The sequence below is a fragment of the Aythya ferina genome, assembly GCF_964211825.1.
Source record: "Aythya ferina genome assembly, chromosome: 16".
Lineage (NCBI taxonomy): Eukaryota > Metazoa > Chordata > Aves > Anseriformes > Anatidae > Aythya > Aythya ferina.
The window spans coordinates 14,907,097-14,925,646 of NC_140315.1; the positions used below are offsets into that span (position 1 = coordinate 14,907,097).

The following is an 18,550-nucleotide window of genomic DNA, read 5'->3' on the forward strand; positions in this document are numbered from 1 at the left end:
TTCGTCTTGATTGGTTAAAACCAAGGAGGGGGCGGGCCCTTGGGGCTGGCTGTGTTTACCGTGTGTGGGTTGAAGGCGGTTGGGCGGGAGTCGCCGCACCCCTCAGCGGGGCCGCGGGCGCGATGGGGCTCCGCAGGAAGGGCAGGAGCCCGCCGGTGCTCAGCCCCGAGTTCGTCCTTCAGAACCACGCGGACGCCGCGTCCTACCTGGCCGTGGGCATCCTGCTGGGGCTGATGTTCGAGGTACAGGGCGGGGCGAGGCGGCCGTCGGCCGCTGAGGGAAGCGGTGACTGGTCCCGGTCCTGCTGTGGGGCAGCAGCTTTGGGGTGCCCGCCTCAGAGTCCCCTCTGCGCCTCAGCCCTGTGGCTGGGGGGCTCTGCCCCGCTCCTCTGCCCCCGTTTGCCTTTCCCCTTACCCCTGCAGGGATCGTGGTTCTTCACCCCGACGCCCAGCTCCGTGCACCTGGACCGGGCGCCCTCAGCTCCCCCTCAGTTCTCCGCTGCCTTCTCTGCCAGCTCCTATTCGCACTTTTCAACACTTGTGCTGGCTGCTCTCTTATTTTCTTTCTCGTCCAGTTTTCTTTCACGTTTGCACCTTGATTCCTAACAGCTTCCCACAAGCTCCCTTCCACTTAATTCCGTTATGAGAAAAATGCCCCTCACACAGAGCAAAGTCACTGCATGTCTCTTTGTTGTGACTGTTTTGAACTTTTTTCCCCTCTTCAAATGCCCACGTGGTAAAACAAGTAGGAACACTATTGTAAAGAGGGTTTCAGACCACCAGTTTTTATTTTAAGTATGCTTAATCAGATGGTAATTAAAAACTACTAGTCACACTTCTGCACAGCTGCTCCCTTTATTGCTGTATTTGTCATCTTTTTCCCACTTCTGTGACAGAACTCTTCAGTGTGTGCTACTGAGTAAACACGTTACACTAGTGTGGAGTAAGGGATAAGGCTTGGTAAATAGAGGTTAAGCTGAATAGACAAATACTACGCAGAGATATTTCAACATGTTCTGCCAGTTGGATGAGATTTTAGTTCAGAACAATCTGATTTATAATTACGGTTAAATTCGGACAGAAAAGAGTTACATGCAGTTGCTCACTTTTTTGAGAAAGCAATTGTGATGTATAGATAATTCCCTTCTAAATGGGGACAAACTGATGTTGAGGTATAACGTTTTGTTATCTGTGGAGGAATATGGTATAGAAGTTTATATATGAAATGCAGAACTCAGTCTTGGGATATAAAAAAATAAATAAAAATGCTAGGAGCTTAACAACTTGGGTGATAAAGACTTTAAGAACAGAAGTAAATGCTGGCACATGGGATAATGTAAACCCTGTTCGGGATCCCAAAAGGAACTTTTTATGTATCTTGATATATGTTACTTCTAAACTGGTATTGTCCTGTGTCTTTCTACCGTTAAAACAAAAAAAATTTTTTTTTTGAGTTCAGTCTCCAAATTCCATTTGTCTTTGTGCAGGCTTTGTATATGATGCAGAGGTCGTGTTCCTGTAACTCTACAGGTATTTGGAGGGCCTCTGCAACTCCCCCAGGGTCAGCATCGTTATTCTGATGAAGGTGACTTCTTTAAAGGAAGAAAGGAGAGTTAATATTAGTTACATCCAAGTATGATTAGTAAATTAATTCCTACTCAGTATAACTCTCAAAGTTCAACATTCTGCAGACTATATTCAAGGGTGGCATGTGATGTGTTTTTATACTGAGTGTTTGAATATACTTACTGTATAATTTAAACGTGCATCTACTTTTTGATGCAGAAATACTCTGTGGATTGAGATAGCTTTCAGGTGCTACGCAAGGAACAGTGGTGCTATGTAACAGGTGATAAATACTCATATTACTATAATCTATATTAAAAAACCCTATACATCCTTTCGTTCTACAACCAGATTTTTCTGTATTAGATCTGTCTCATACAGAGCAAAACTATAAATAAATACGAGAGTTATGTGAATTAAATCTATATTTCATTTGTTCACTGTGGAGGTTTTAGACCATTTTTTAATCTGTAATTCAGTCTATGCCAAACAAACAAAACTACTGATGTTCTTCCAGTATTTTTTGGTGACATTCATTATGTTTCTCTATTGAGTGCTTCGTAAGTATTACTGGACTTGCTTACACAGCTGTTATTTCTATTTTCTTTTGGTCTTGATTTCCTGTCTGTATTAAAGAGAAATTATTTTTAACTTTTAAGTTTGAAGCACTGAAGGACTACATTTTTTTGTTGTCTTTTTAATCAATGCTTTTCACTGCATTTTATGCTTTCTGTGATTTCAGCTGCAGCTGTCAATAATAGATGTCCAAACCTAACCTGTGGTACCTCAGGGTTACACACTAATAAGTCAAAGAAAGTGTAAATGAGACTTCTCACAGTTGACTAACTATTGAATGATCTGCTCAGGGTTGCATAGTTCCGCGGTAAATACAGGGTTTTCTTTTCAAGATGGCTGTTGCTCATAGTTTTAAGACCATATGAAAAAACAATAAGTGTGTTAAAGTTAGAAATGAGCATTGGAATGCTATAAATTGAATTACAAGAATTTCTTTAAAGGAAACTCTTATACTTAAGACTGTTTATCCACCTTAATTGTGTTTCCCCATACCTTAACTTTGCTGATTATAATGAGGTCTAAAGATGTGTGTAAGGAGATGTGCTGTGTTTATAACATGTTGAAAAGTGGCAGTTAAAAAACAACAGGTAAAATAGTAAAGTTTTTATTTTCTCTGAGAAACTTCATAGTCTCTTATGTGCCCAATACTGTTCCTTTTCCTGAAAACAGGGTGACACTTGTCTTCTAAAGAAACCTTTATTTTAGTTCTTCTTAAGCCTCTATTATCTTTTAAGAGGAAGCTTCATGTGATTTCTTTCCTCCTCTTAGAACAATTTACATCATCCTTATATCCATGGCTGTCTTACCACAGAATACCACTTAATTAGGCTCCAGTACTTCCAGTAGAGTAGAGCATTTGTAGTGTCATGTTGTATGCTTCATAGACAAACAGACAAGCTAACCTGCTGGGCTCTTGTGAAGATGCTTACTACCCTCTTCTCCCAAAGAGCATTTAGAAAAAGAGAGAGCTTATCCATAGGAGAACTAACTTCCTGGTGTGCCATTGGGATATGATCATAATACTTGAGTGGATTCCACTAAAGGAAGCATATGATTTCAGTTCTTTTTAGAGTGAAATAAGATGAATTAGTGAATAAGATAAGATGAATAAGTGAATGTGTAGGGTAACAGGAATTATGTTAATGAAGTAAATATGAAGAAGGTATTTTGTAAAATGTGAAGCACAAGCTTAACGGTTAGATTTGTAAGCTATGCACCCATTTACTTTATAGATTGCTCCTTTTCTTCTCTTTGTCATTTGAGCTGCTCTGGATTCTGTAATAAGGCTTTTCTCACAGCCTGCAGTCATCCACAGTCTCAGAAGGCAGCGCAGCAGAGAGAGCCACAACCATTGACCACGTCGCTGTTCTCATTTTGGCATGTAGAATGAGAGGGAAGAGACATGGTCCCGAATTAAGGGATCTGGCAGAAGTTGCACGGTGCAGTGATAATGCCTCTCTGCAAGGAAGAGTGTTGCTGTGGGTCCTGGGTGATGACTTACTGAAAGCAAACGGTTCAGTTTTAGCTTGTTGCTGGTGACATCAGTCCCTATATAATTACCTGTGTTTTCCCTGTCTTTTCCAGGAGAATTGTCAATGGACTTGTCATGCTCTCATTCCATGCACACTTTACGCTGGTGATGCTCTCGCTGTTTGTTCTCACCACTGAGCACATGAAAGAACTTTCACAGCTGAGTAGCGCAGCATGTTAGGAAATATATCTGTGTTATAATTAGTAGGGTTTTCCCCTCCCTTTTGTTTGGCTGGGTCTGTTTTACTTTGTATAATTTTACTGTCCAGTTCAGCACATCACTACTTTTGATAGCACAAACGGACAGAGACAAGAAGCAACTGGCAGACAAGAGAAAAGCAAGATCACTCCTTTTGATGGTAGCGCTGGCTTACACAAGGTTAAATCATTTTTGGGACTTCAGTGTCTGATGGTCAATTTTGTATGCCAGAATAAATGTTTTTTTTTTTTTTTTTTTTTTTTTCTTTCCTTAATGAGAATTCATTTCAAAAGCACTCTTGAGGATTATGACTCCTCTACTGTTTAATTTCATGGATGCAGTGTACTGCAGTGATACGCCATTTCCCCCTTTGTTACAGAGGCTCTTTAGCATTTTTGTGCCACTTGTTTGATTTGTAGCTGGTTAAATGGATGCTTGTTTTATGTAATCCTGGATGTTTTCAGTTATACTTTGAGAAAATAGACTGTGTAACACCTGGTGAAAATAGCTTTCTTTTTTTTTTTTCATTTAATTCATGTTTGTGAAGATCATTTTAAGAGAAAATATAACAGGTACAAAAATGTATTCTCTTACTTCACATCATTTTTCAGATGAAGCCTGTTGCCCTTCTCTGATTTATTACCTAGATAACTGACTGCTTGCAGGTGTAAAAAAAAAAAATGTTTTCATTATGGTGGTGCAGGATATAATTCCGTATTGCATTTTTTGCACCAAAAGAAGCAGTTGTTTGTTTCCCCTTCCACTTATATCTCTGTTATAGTTCATCACTTTATCACTTAGATCAACACAGCTGTTTTTGAAGTTGTGCAAGCCAGATAATGAAATGTTTTCAGTTAACTAAGCAAACATTTACCTCTTACCACTCAGTTGTAGGATCATACAGTAATCCAGATTATAAACAGTTCCATTGCCATAGCTAAGGGCTATGTATACTGGAGGATGGAAATGGGAAGACATTATCAGGAACTGGGGATGGCTGAAAGCACTGGGTGTAGGTTTTTTTTTTTTTTTTTTTTGTTTTGTTTTGTTTTGTTTTGTTTTCTGTTTTGTTTTTTGTTTTTAATAGTCTTGCCACCAGAGGAAAAAGTAATGTAAAAGTATACCATTGGTTACTGTTGATCTTATTCCTAAGATCAATCTTTTTTTTTTTATTCTTGCTTGATTGACAAAAATTCATAGGTGAGTCTTACAGTTCTACTGTGATGTTTTGAATACTCAGTTTGTTTATACAGAGGCTTAGCCAGTATATCACTTTTTTGAATATCTAGCAAGGTTGTGTGAAACTTTCTATCTGGATTAATTTAGAGTCTTAACTTTTGAAATAAATAAAAGCCATTTACACTTTTAAACACTTTAAAATGTTATTTAGTAGAACAGTGAGTAATTTGATCCTTAGCTAAAAAGACATAATTCAAGTCCTGACCCTACGCAGCAAATGTTGAAGGATTTGCAACAAGGTGAACCTCTCCATTTGTAAGAGATGAATAACACTTCGGGGACCTTGCTGATTTAAATTAAAAGTGGAAGAACATTTGTTGATGGCATAATCTTCTACTTTTAGCTGTTGTATGGTCTGGTTTATTTGAAAAATCTGTTAGCTTTTTCTTGTTTCTTTTAAAATTCCAGGTCACAGCCAAGTACGTCATCATCTTTATTACTGTGCAGTACAATGTCACCTATACCATTGGTAAGATTAAATCAAATCTATTTTGTTTCTATGTAATGGAAGAGCTCAACTGTTAAAAGTTATCTTTTTTCCCTGCTCTCAAAACTTCACTTTTATAATACAAATATTTTACTGATATTTGAACAGCATCAGGTAGAAATCTCCTAAAGCAGAGACTAAAGTAAAATCCATTTGTAGATATAAAGATGTTTGTGATGTGACCTCTTCATAGTGTTTGGTGTGTATGTGTGTATATATGTGTACAATTGTGTGGTCAGGTTTTAACAGAAGATCTAGATGAGTTTTGCACCAGGAATTCTGGAGGTTTTGACTCAGGAATATATCACTAGTGAATGTCTCTTTTGAAAAATAGTGCAGACAGAAGCAGCATTTGATAGGCAATTACTTGTTCATTGATTATATCACAGGCTGTTTTCAAATATGGATATGGTACATTTCACACTTAGAATTCTGCAAATGTACTGTGTGTTAGGACCTGTGCCATTCCTGTTATGGGAAGCAGTTAATTGTTTTCTTGACACCTTCTGGCCTAGTATCCTTTAGAAAAAATGTTTGGCCATATTTCTGCTGTTTATTATTTGTCAAAGGATAGTCTTAAGGCTAGTTAGACCAAAAAAATTTTTTTTTTTTAATTCCTCGATGTTTATGAAAAGTGGCAGCTGAAACAGCCAACTCAGTGCCCTCTCTTAGACAAAAGCAGAGGATTCTAAATAGTAGATAGCCTAGCCTGAAAATCAGGATGAGTGTGGTTCTTCACCAGTTGAAGTGCAAGTTATTTCTTTTCTGTTGTCTCATAGATGTGTGAAGAAAGGTGGAGCTGTTGTAAGGGGTGTCTGTAGGCCAAAGGAGAGACATCCCTACAAAATATGCCTTCTTCAAGCCTACTGCTACTTCTACATGCTTTTTAAATTGAATTTCATATATATTTTCTCCTACACTTAAACATTGTAAATGTGAGCACTTGAAGTACTTGTGACAATAGTAATATTCTTTTTTATAGTGATTTTGTTTTTGATTTATAGGAACATATATTAGTTCTGTAAAAGTAAAATTATTTTGCAAATATGCAGCATCTCTTTAAAAAGAGAAAGAAGTTGCTTGTTATTTACCAATGTGTCAAATGACTATGGATACTATCCTCACTATATAGTTTTTTTTCTACGTGTAGTCATGAGTCTTAAAATCGAATCTGTTTGGTTCTCTACCAAAATGTAGACTGTAAGATGTTTTGTTTGTTTGTTTTGATGGTCTGGATGAAGAAAATGGATTGAGGCTATGGCTCAGTGTCTGCTGCTCTCAATAGTTCATTCCTGGTTTATAATTATATCACTATATTGAAGGAAAAGAGGATGTAGGTTATTTGAATCAGGCTTAAAAAGTAATTTTCAAAACCAGAAAATAACTGGTCTCTTGTATCAGTTTACTGTAACTTCCAAGAACAGTGGTCGCTGCTGCCTTTTCTTGGTTGCAGAGTATTTCTTCAAAGAATGTAAAAAATACACTTTTTCTTTTCCAGATGACAAGAGTGAGCATGTTAATTTTTATGAATATGGTCCTAAAGACATTGCTACAATCTTCTTCTACATGCTCATAGCTATTATTCTGCATGCTGTAATCCAGGACTACATATTAGATGTAAGTTCATTACTGGTGCGTAGTTCCCTGTTTTAAATGTTATTTTTAGCCATCACTTGCTAACAATTTTCCTATTTTTCTGTCTATTGTTAAATGGTTGTGGAATATCTTCATGTGTAGATCATTTGAACCACAGAAGCTCAAATGATTTCTGTGTGCAAATAGATTAGAAACATTTATCAATATGATTATAGGGAAAAAAAATTTGAACATATCTCAACATCTTCTGTGTGAACTTCACTTTAGTGGCAAATCTTAGTAAAGCAAATTGGTGTATAAAGCACAGATTAAGGTTTTGAATAGTGGGAGCTATGCATTTTGATTAAGGAATGGGAGATTTGGGAATTAAGAAATTAAGAGGGGACACTAACTCCAAAATAGTTGTTTGTCTTAGAAATTAAATGTATTGTTCATCTTTTTGTTTCTAGAAAATTAATAGACGTCTGCATTTGTCAAAAACAAAACACAGCAAATTCAATGAGTCAGGACAGCTAGCATTTTTCTACTTATTTTCATTTGTATGGGGAGCCAGTATTTTGAATGCAGTAAGTAAGTCACTCTATTTGCTATTTTTATTTAAAAAAAAAATAGACTTGAAGGATTAAGAAGGTCCTTAAATCAATGGCCTTTATCTTTAGGAAGAACTCACGGTGAACCCAACATTACTGTGGAAAGATTATCCCCATTCTCGTATGCTGTAAGTATTCTATTTTCAGTTGGAAAACCTGGTGCTTCTACTTACTGGATATTTCCCTGCCCAAAATTTTAGGGACTGCTGTTAAGGTAGTGACATTGGTACTTGATAAGAATGACAATTAAGTGAAAATCCTTTCTTTTGTTTGAAAATTGATGGCTGTTTTATCCAAAGGTAATTTGTGATAATTTAAAAATCTAAAAGATACTTGCATGTCTTTTTACCTTTACCTTTAAATTAACTGTGGTTGCTGACAAGGTGAAACTCTTTGCAAAATGGGACCTATAATAGGACTGATGAACTGTTCTACACTCAAGAAATGTATATTTGTGGGTGGGTTAATAGACAGGACTTAGAGCTTAATTGATTTTTGATTACTATTAAGATGACTTACAGAACTCATTGTGTGGCCTTTTTTCTTTTTCATCTCATCTGTTTCCTGGCAAGGGTGGTAGAATGAAGGGAGATCATACTAATTTTTAAGAAGTGAGTTTTATTGCTCACATGATACATTGTTTCTGGTTTTTAGGGTCTTTTTTTTCTTTCTTACTGTCTTAAAAGGTGATTGAGAACTTGCTATCAAGAAGCTTATGAACGCTAATTCAAAAAAACTGTCATCACAGGTTTGTTTTGTATTTGCAGTTCCCATGATTTGGGAATCATAAAGTATAATGAGTCAGAATGACGTATTTTAAGATAATGAAATAAAATTTATCTCATTTTAAAAGATGGTGAGTTTTCAAGCTTTCGTTTTCTTCATCTGAATTATTGTTTAGTTTTCAGGTAAAATTCTTCTATATTTGCCAGATAGCCTATTGGCTTCATGCACTGTCAGAACTATACTTCCAGAAGATCCGAAAGGTATGGAGAGAACTCATCAGTACAGTTAATTAAATACATATTCATTTCAAATTATTCATATTGATATTTGTTTATATTGCTTGTATTTGTATATGCAGTTATTTAGATACCATTTATGTATTTTATTTTCTTGCATTCCTAGGTAACTTGTACAGGCATTCTGTAGTTTCACATTCAGGTGTTCTTTCCAGACACTTGCACAGTAGTATGAAAAATAGTCAAACTTAATGAATGATGTGCTTTTTCTTTGGATAATATAGTGAAACCATAACAGCACTTAATATAATTTCTCCAATTTTAGGAAGATATTCCAAGGCAGCTATGTTATATTTGCCTTTACATTGCTCATATCTCTGGTGCCTATATATTAAAGTAAGTATTTACATGTTCATTTTCAATCAGTGTATCTATTTTCTTCATACTTAAATTAAAAAATATATAACTTTTCTGTTTTATAGTTTGCAGCGTTTGGGGCTAATTCTGATGGTACCTCACTATTTAGTGGAACTCATTTTTCATGCTTCACGTCTTTTCTACTTCAGTGATGAAAACAAGCAAAAAGGGTAAATCTTTCATGTATTAATTAAAATTCAGAAAATTTATACTAATTGTATATAAGTGGATTTCAATGTATGTAAAAGTACTTAGGTAAGAAGTCTTTTGTTCTATGTGTAATGTTACCTGCTTTGAATTCCAAAAGAAGTCATCATAATTGCATAGACATAGAAGCAAATACATGTACACCACCTCATAATCATCGTCGTAGGAGTTTGCTTGAGCTTTTCGTTAAAGTCCCATATGAGATATATATTGGCTTCTGCTTCTATATGATGCCAGTTTACTTACTTATGTGTCCATAAATACTTGTATGTAGGGATGACTTTATCAATTCTTTTTTTTTTTTTTTTTTTAATAAAAGCAACATTCCCTGTAAATTCTTGCAGGTCTCTCTCCTTTATAGTTAAGGTGCAGAAGGGAAGTAACTGTACAACATGGGAGGTGATGTCTAAAAATGTGTAGCTGATAAGGTGTGTATATATATATATATATATATATATATATATATATATATCTTGAGTAAGGTTCTTAACTATTCTGAGAATAATGGGTATGAAAGTAATGAATTTGAGAAAGAAATGAGATGTAGAACAGAGATATGTAACAGAAGCATGCTAAGAAGGATAGGGTATGTTTTGCCATTTGAATGCAAAGAATTTTGGAGGTTCCAACTTGAAAAAAAAAACAAAACACAAAAACAAATAACATTGTTCCATTTATGTGTTCTTGCTTCATATTCGTCCATTTTCTGACCAGTTTATTATCATAAACACCTTGCTTTCTTTCATGCAATCAATTATGTATAAGCAGACTCCTTTGAGGTAGTGTAGTGCTGCTTCCCTTTCTGGTCTTCTCACCAGATGCATTCAAGTCATTCCTTAAAACCAGCATTTTAAATAGGTGTGCTGAATGTTCTTTTCAGAAAATCTGTGTTTATGAATGCATATAGGGGACGTGGGAGAGGTGATTTTTCATTTGTATATCCTATTTAATTGTGAGTTTTTTGGAGGTAGGAGGTTACCTGCTTTTCATTATATAACATCCAAAAGCATAAAGGCTAAACATACTGATTAAGAGAAAAATCTTTTCCTGTCTTATAATCCTAATGATTAAATAAGCAACTATGCCCCCTCCTCCCCCCCGATAGTGCCTTTTTAATCCATTTAATTCATCAGTCATTTGATATTAAGTATTTTTCCAAATAAATCTTTATCTTATGGCAGTAATAATACTGATTTTTATACATTTATTTTTATCTTTTTAATGGCACTCTGTTACTCGGGATTCTTCTCTCACATCCTAGAGCAAAAAGTTGCCCCCTATTCCACAGTGAAAGCTCATTTTCTGTATTTAACACCTTGAAGCAGTACTGAATGTTTTGCACGTCAGTTTTTCTGTAATTATTGGGCCTTTCTGTAGGCTTTTTCTGTAGTTACTGAGAGGAGCTTAATGAAAAGCTCTTTGTATGTTTGAGTTTATTGAAAAGAAATGGGTTAAACAGAGAAAGCACATTAATTTCATTATTTTGTTTTCAGATTTACCATCTGGGCTTTACTTTTCGTAATGGTGCGTCTTCTGACCCTAACTTTATCCGTCCTCACGTTTGGATTTGGTCTGGCCAAAGTAGAGAATCCAGGTTTTTCCATAGCAGATGGAAACTTCAATGTACTCAGTGTGAGGTATAACAAGGCTAGTAGACATCAATTAATGCTTGTATAATGTGACATTTCAAAATATCTTTTATTAAAACAGTCCAAGAGGACAGTGTGTTTTGAAGAAATTCCCTGTTTGACACCTTTCCTTTATATTATTTAAGGAAAAGGGAATTTTGTGCTCTATCTTTTTTTTTCATAGTAGTAGTAGAACAGGATATGTGTGAAAGAAGAAAGGGGTGTCTTCTTTTTTAACTGAATTGTTTATTTATTTCTCCTATGAATATTGTGGACATAGTATCATTTGGAAATAATAATACCCATATTTAAAAAATATTTTTGTATGTGTTCATTTTGAAATTTTATTACTTTTCCATCATGAACTCATCACTTTAATGCTCACCTTATAAATCAATGCTTGCAATCTAGTATGTGGGAGGGATTTTTAATCTCTATGATTTTTCATTCATAGATTGAAGCCCTTTCTGGCAAGCAGTCACACATTCTCCTATTGGCTGTTGAAAGCTATGGTCATAGCTCCTTGATAAACATGATTGCTGATATCAGTATGCTTTCATACAGTGCTCATTCATTTCGTGTGTGATGCACTTTATCTTGAGTAAAGCCTTCTGATAGATCTGTTTTCTGTGGTATGGAGATTTAAATTGTTTTAATAGTAGACTTCTGGGGAAAAAAAATAAGGACAGATTTATAGTCTGTTAATGAATAACCAAACCTTTTATCTAACTGTCCCTAAAATCCTAAATTTCATTAGGATTAGCTGCCTGGGTGCTGTTTGTTTAACGCAGGCCTGGATGATGTGGAAATTTATAAATTTTCAGCTGAAGAAATGGAGAGAGCATATTAAGAAGCAAATTCCAAAGAAGAAAATAACAAACACAAAGAACAAACTGACAAAAAAGGAACTAAGCAGAGGTCAGTGGCATAACATTTTAAGTTCTTTCTAGACCAAATGGTTTGATACAAGATGCATCATCATCTTTTCATAAAGAGTAAAAGCATCTATCTCTTGATGTGTAGAGAATATACACAACATGATAACTTCTTCAGGAGTTAGGACATGTTCTGTAATTGTCAACAGGACAGCACTCAGAGTGCTGCCTATGTTTAGTGCTAACCTTGGGTGATCTTCATGGTTAGTGTTATTCATTGAAGACTATTTTAATCTAAATGCAAGGAACAGTTCATGAAATGGGGCTTAATGTTTATTTTTTTTATCTTTAAAGTCTTTCCAATGCTTCAAAAATTGTTTAACTTAATGAGAAGAGTATCGTCTGAAATCCCTACTATATCTTATATATTCTATTAATTTCAGATCATTAAAATTTAATTTGTTCACGTGTTCTTCTATGTAGAGATGTATTATGTAAAGAACATCAAACCCACCAAAAAAGAACTCCAAAGGAACATCCCTGACATCCTAACTGGCAAAGGACAAATGGAAAAAGTCTTTTAATAAATGACATTATATGACTTTCAAATCCCTGTATTATATCAATAAAGTGTTACGAAGATTGTGAAATTTCATACCGTTTATACGTTACTTAGTTCCATCTGTACTGTTACACCTTTTCTTCGTTCCATGGCCTGAACTTCTTAAGCTAGTGACAGAGAAAGCTGTTAAGTGTGAAGTGGCAAGCTGTCTAGGATAGCACCTTCCTTACTGGTGGAAGAATGCTGTATAAAGAAAAAATCTGAAGGAATCACTAAGATTGGTACAAGAAATAATGGAAAAAAAAAGATACCTGTTAAACTAAGGCATCATAGAAGAGATGTTGATTAATACTTATTAGTAATTACTCAAAATATAAGAATAGTCAATTGTCTAAATAATGACAATAATCAATTGTCACTCTAGACAGAGCTTATCAGTAGGCCCCAACAAGTTTCTATACTGATGTATTCATAAACAAATTGGTGAAGTAACAAAACCTACCAATGAGACAAAACTTCAGATGCCTGACAGGAGAGCGTTGTGGAGTGATCTTGCAAACATGGAGAATGGTTTGCCTTTTTTTTTTTTTTTTTTTTTTTTTCTTTTTAACAAGAACGAAAACCTAAATTCATAATCTACAATGCATTTCCTAAACTAAGCTACTCAAAGTAATGCATATTATGGAGGGAGGGAAAATGAAATATAATCTATGTATACACAACAATAGACTTCAGAGTGGCATTAATGTCTCATGAAAGATCTTCATAATCCTTTTGTCAATGATTTGTTGCAGTCAACACCTTACAATGATCTAAATGCAGCTTAGACTTCAGGAAGTTGCCAAAGATCCCCTGGAATCTGAGATGTTATGTTGGTAGGGCTGCCCTTTATTTGCCGTATTTTTAATATTCGTCTTGAAACATCTGCTACTGCTCACTGCTGCAGATAGGAGACTAGACTTAAAAGCAAATTCTGTCTGATTTCCTATTCTTAGTAACTTCATACAGCCAAAGTTCTTAAACATGTTAGGTACCTAACTTGAAGTTAATTTCAACTGGAACAAATACTTGATTTTCTTCCCCTGGTCTAATTGCTGTGTTTTTCATGTGAGAACAAGTTGTATTTCTACTTACTGTATTTTAATTTTTCTTTATTTAAAATTACAGCTAACATCATCAATGGAGCAGCTAAGCTAGAAGATGGAGCATCACCAAGAATAAGAAAATGAAAAACAGTACATGTATGAGATACAAGCTAGTATCAGAAGACAATGTTTGACAGAATGCTGAGTTAAAGAATTGATCCTGCAAAGCTATAATTTGGATGTCTCATTATTTAAATGGACACTATCAGGTTATATTTTTACAATATTTTTATTAATAACCCTAACTTTATGATAGGATCCTCTTTGATCTAGTTTATCCCAGTAGTCATATTTAAACTCGCTTATCTCTAACAATAAAAATGGACAGATCAATTGTAACTTCCGGTTCTGTGATCAGAAATTAGTACATTTCTATAATATTTTTATTACATATATTTCAGGAGGCTGTCTAAATCTTAGTTGTTTGGTTTTATGTTTTTATACAATCTAAAGTCTGTACCAGAAGGTTCTTACCATATTTCTTTACCCCGTGTCTCCCTGAGAGTTATTTTCTTTGTTGCACTCCTCTTATATGGAGTAAGAGGAGTATCTAGAAGCTATATTGCAAAAATATACAGAAAAATGCAAAAATGCTTTATAACTAATTTCCATTCGAAGATTACAGATTTAGAGTGCAAATTCTGACAGGACATTGCTAATCTTGCAGTATAAAGATGTGGACTATCTTTAGTAAAGATGCAAATTGTGTCCCTTGGCATAAATGGTAGATTGCCTGTTGGATTTCTGTTGTGGATTATACCCTCTTGTAATAGGAGGGCAAAAGGAGGTGGAAATAAAAAGTAGCCAGTTAATATCTGTTGTATTTTAGCCCTTTGGAAGTTTTGTCTTTCATTTTAAAATATTTCTAAAAAGTTAGTATTTTACACTTGCAATCACATGCCAATTTTTTTCCTCAACTGTTTTATTTTCCTTTAATTTGTAACAGCTGCTTCTTAAACTTGAGTCTAATATTCTTCAGGGAGGCATTCAAACAGTATTGCAATGAATGCTATACTAAGCATAACCTAAAGGCCTTTTTTTTTTCTTTGTCTCTGGATAATAATTTATTTTAGTCTCTGACTCAAGTTTTTTTGTTTGTGAAGGTATTAATTTGCTCCTTATGTGAACACTTTATTTAGATGTTATTTTAATATTAATATGCTTATATTAAAATGAATTATTTAACTATAGAGAGATTAATGGTATTTTTGTAAATAACTCTCTTAGGTCTGATGTTGATATCTTGATGTTGGATAAGTTTCAGGAACACACTTTCTTATTTGCCATAACCTTCTGTGTGACTAAATTGTAGGAATATTACATAATTCACATAAACCTATACATTTCTACTAAAAGTGTGTACTATGGAACTAGACTACATTTGTTGATACTTTTAATGGACTTAAGTACTACTGAATGCCTTGTTCAGTGAAAGTACCACCTCTTGAGCAGTTTGAATGAGATTTGCCTAGCCTTCAAGTATTTCTCAGCACGCTGCTCAAAAGGCAGTGTTTAAAGTATACTGCAACTGCAAGCCTGAAGTTCTTGTCGATTTCAGTGTGTTTATACCTAAGTTAGCAAACTTTCAGACTGAATCCAGAGGAGGTGTAGGTTCCAGTATCCATTTCTAGGCACATGAAACTAGATAACTTGGAACATTAAAGACCTTTTTGGCAAGTGTTACCAGAAAGTATGTTACTAATACTACCACTTGAATAAACTGATAACACTTTTGAATGTTCTTAATCCACTCACAACACTCATGATGGCCATATATATATATATATTAAAGACTGTAATTTTTTTATTTGAAGTATTGTTGTAGAAATACTAGTGCGAAGTCTCAGACGGGATTTTCAGAAGTCTTAGAAACACAGGTCCTAAGTGCCATGAAACAGACAAGTCAGCCTATGCTTAAGGTCTAGGCTAAAGACTATGCAATATGTTGGGGTATGTGTTGGGGGGTTGTTTGTTGTTGTTGTTTTTTTTAACAGCTTTATCAGCATGCTTTTTTTTTTTTCCTCCAGAGAACTATGAATGTCACAGAGTAACAATCAAATTAGATGTTGACTTGTTCCTGTTTCAGCTGTGTAGCCTTTGCTGAAGTTGCATGAAATCTGTTAGCACAGATGTTGAGGCATGTTCCCTAGTGGTGTGATGTTATAATAAATGATCCTGTTAAGTATTTTTAACATTTAAGGCATTAATTTATGTGAATCTTAAGACTTCCAGAGCAATTGTATGTAGTATTTTCTAACAATCTAATTGTAAACTTTATAGGGTAGAAGTGCTCTGCATAGTCACGTGTGTGCACATCAAAACGTAAAATACTACCATTCACCTGCTTTGGAAAACCAAAATTATATTCTTTTACTTCTAACTTTCCTTTCCTCTCAGTGAGTATCTAAGATTATTTTATTTTTATTTTGTTTTAAAGATAAAACAGCATCTTTTAGTGCAGAAAATCTTACATTACGAATTTGCATTTCTGGTTTTGAACAGTATGATAGGAATGAACAGATTTTCTTTTCAATTTTTTTCCCCAAAATCAAGACAAATTCTTAAGCTGATATATTTTGCATCCTCTTCTTTCAAAGGTTCTGAGTTGACCACCTGAAGCAGAATAGTTTGAAGGCTGTATAGTGGCATAGGGATTTGGATGATGGTGTTACTGTTGCCTGCTCCTGTTTAAAAGCCTACTAAAAACTAATTATTCTAAGTTCTAAACATAGAGGATGTTGTCTTGGAGCTAGAGTTAGCAAATTCTGCAAACAATGAGAATTTCTAAATGCTCAGTAACTATGCAAATTGTTTCATTATGTTGTAGATAAGTGAACTGGGATGACGAAAGCAATGTTTCATCTGTATTTGTTTCTTAGTATTAGAATGGGTTGCTACATCTACTTAAATTGAAAGCATACTTGTACTGCCTTTCTTAAACTATCTGAATGTTGACTTTCACCACAGAAAGTTCTAGCAGTTAGAGAAATGGGTGGAAGAGCACTGATATATTGTAAAGTATTAAATTTTAGGTGTTTAGCTTTAAGTGTCAGTAGCTGGCAGTCACTTTATGAACTTACTGACCAGAAACAACAGAGTAATGTTTACAAACAATATCATTCTAACACTTCTATTTGATGCTGTTACAATTATCTCCTAAAATGTAGAGTTACTCTACCTTGAAACCAACAGTGTACTGTGGGTTATATTGAATGTGTGTCTGTCTGATTGCAACAAATACACGGGCTTGTTTTTAATTCTACTTAAGCTGTATTTTCATTTCAGTTAATTTGTCTGTGTTTTTTTTTTTTTCTGGGTAACCAAATAGAGTGTTGAAATGTGTGGTTTTTAATGCAATGTGAATACCTGAATTCAGGTAAAAATAAAATCATTAAGATTGGAAAAGACCTCCAAGATCATCTGGTCCAACCACCCCCTACCACCAATGTCACCCACTAAATCAGGTCCCCAAGCACCACGTTCAGCCTTCCCTTGAACACCCCCAGGGACAGTGACTCCACCACCTCCCTGGGCAACCCATTCCAATGCCTGACTGCTCTTTCTGAGAAGAAATTTCTCCTAATTTCCAACCTAAACCTCCTCTGGTGCAACTTGAGGCCATTCCCTCTGGTCCTATCACTAGTTACCTGTGAGAAGAGGTTGACCCCCAGCTCCCCACACCTTCCTTTTATAATTTCATCAGTTATTGTCTAAGCTAAAATTATACTTTAGTGAGAGCTTGCTTAAAAAACAAACAAACAAACAAAAAACACAATTACATTAATACTGCAGTGTGTGTTACACATAGGGTTTTGGTTTTTATTTAATGTGAAATCCATAATGCGTAGAACAAAAACTGTTTTCAACATACGTTTGCTTCTGATTCATCACTTGATAAGATACTGATGAGGAGAATTTTCTCCATTTAAAAAGAAAAATTCTCTAAAGCTGTGTTACTGGTGCATCTCATTTTACACTGGAGTTTTGTTTTTTTTTTTTTTTTTGGTTTTGTTTTTTTTTTTTGTTAAATCATCCTTTAAAATTACATTAATCAGTTAATTTTGGTAGTCTGGTCAGTTAAGCAGATTAGCCATGCAAAATGAATTGGTAGTCTAGAAAGAGGGGTATATATGTAGTCTGGATTTATTAAAAATAAATTAAAAACAGTACCCCCAAGTATACTGCAGTTTTTCAACATCTTTAACCATTTCTTAACAGTGTTGTTTTTCTTTGATTGTTATTCAGTGCCAGAAGAGCTTTTCTCTTCCAGCTATGCTAATTAAAATTTCTTGGACAGTGTATATTCTCTCCAACTTTAGACAAGCATTCTGCAATCAATTTGCTGCAGTGTACAGAAAACTTATTAAAATAATACAGAAATTAGTTAAAATTTTCCATTTGTCAAAAAGTGCCAGTTCAGTTCCAGAAAACCTGGGGTTAATGGTATCCACCTTAGTTCTGATTAAACTGGTTAGATCAAAGAACCCTAAACTAATGCTGTGTGAATGATGATGATGAAAAAAAAAAAAATCCAATACCAAAAATTTGTGAGGATTGCTTTTCTTTTCACATTTACTGTTTCTAATTATTTGGTAAAGGAGGAAGGGATGGAAAGCTCCTTCTGTCCTGGACTATTATTGGAAAATATCATAGACTTGGAAGGTTGCTTTTAATGGGCTATTCTTACCTTTTCCTTGCACTTAAATGTAAAATTTAAAAAAAAAAAAAAAAAAAAAAAAAAAAAAAAAAGAGTATATGGAATGGAAAGTAATCTATTATGTGAAACTTCCAATAGAGAGTGCTTTTTGATTGCTGTTTTTAATTTTTTTTTCTGTCTCTGAGCAGAGAACAATTAAATGTGCTGAAGAAACAGGACTTTCCCTCACACTAATTGTCTAAAAATAAAGTTTTCTTGGAAAATTCAGGAGACAAATCAGTTATGTAGAGAGATTCCAATAGACAGAACATTTTT

The 18,550-nt window shown here is 34.7% G+C and overlaps 1 protein-coding gene across 3 annotated transcripts; it reads left to right on the forward strand.

Annotated features, from left to right (window-relative positions):
- The first annotated feature begins 47 nt into the window (after nt 1–47).
- Nucleotides 48–14,766, forward strand: LOC311445581 (translocating chain-associated membrane protein 1-like 1). Of its 3 annotated transcripts, none has more exons than XM_084537858.1 (11): nt 48–242; nt 5,518–5,578; nt 7,095–7,213; nt 7,642–7,758; nt 7,852–7,910; nt 8,684–8,768; nt 9,070–9,140; nt 9,227–9,331; nt 10,862–11,005; nt 11,754–11,914; nt 13,601–14,766. In XM_084537858.1, the coding sequence occupies exons 1-11, from the start codon at nt 123–125 to the stop codon at nt 13,660–13,662; spliced, it is 1,104 nt and encodes a 367-aa protein (XP_084393984.1). In that variant the 5' UTR covers nt 48–122; the 3' UTR covers nt 13,663–14,766. The 3 variants fall into 3 exon arrangements, with proteins under 3 accessions (XP_084393984.1, XP_084393985.1, XP_084393983.1); XM_084537859.1 differs by lacking the exon at nt 13,601–14,766 and adding an exon at nt 12,315–12,526; XM_084537857.1 differs by lacking the exon at nt 13,601–14,766 and adding an exon at nt 12,355–12,526.
- The last annotated feature ends 3,784 nt before the right edge of the window (nt 14,767–18,550 follow it).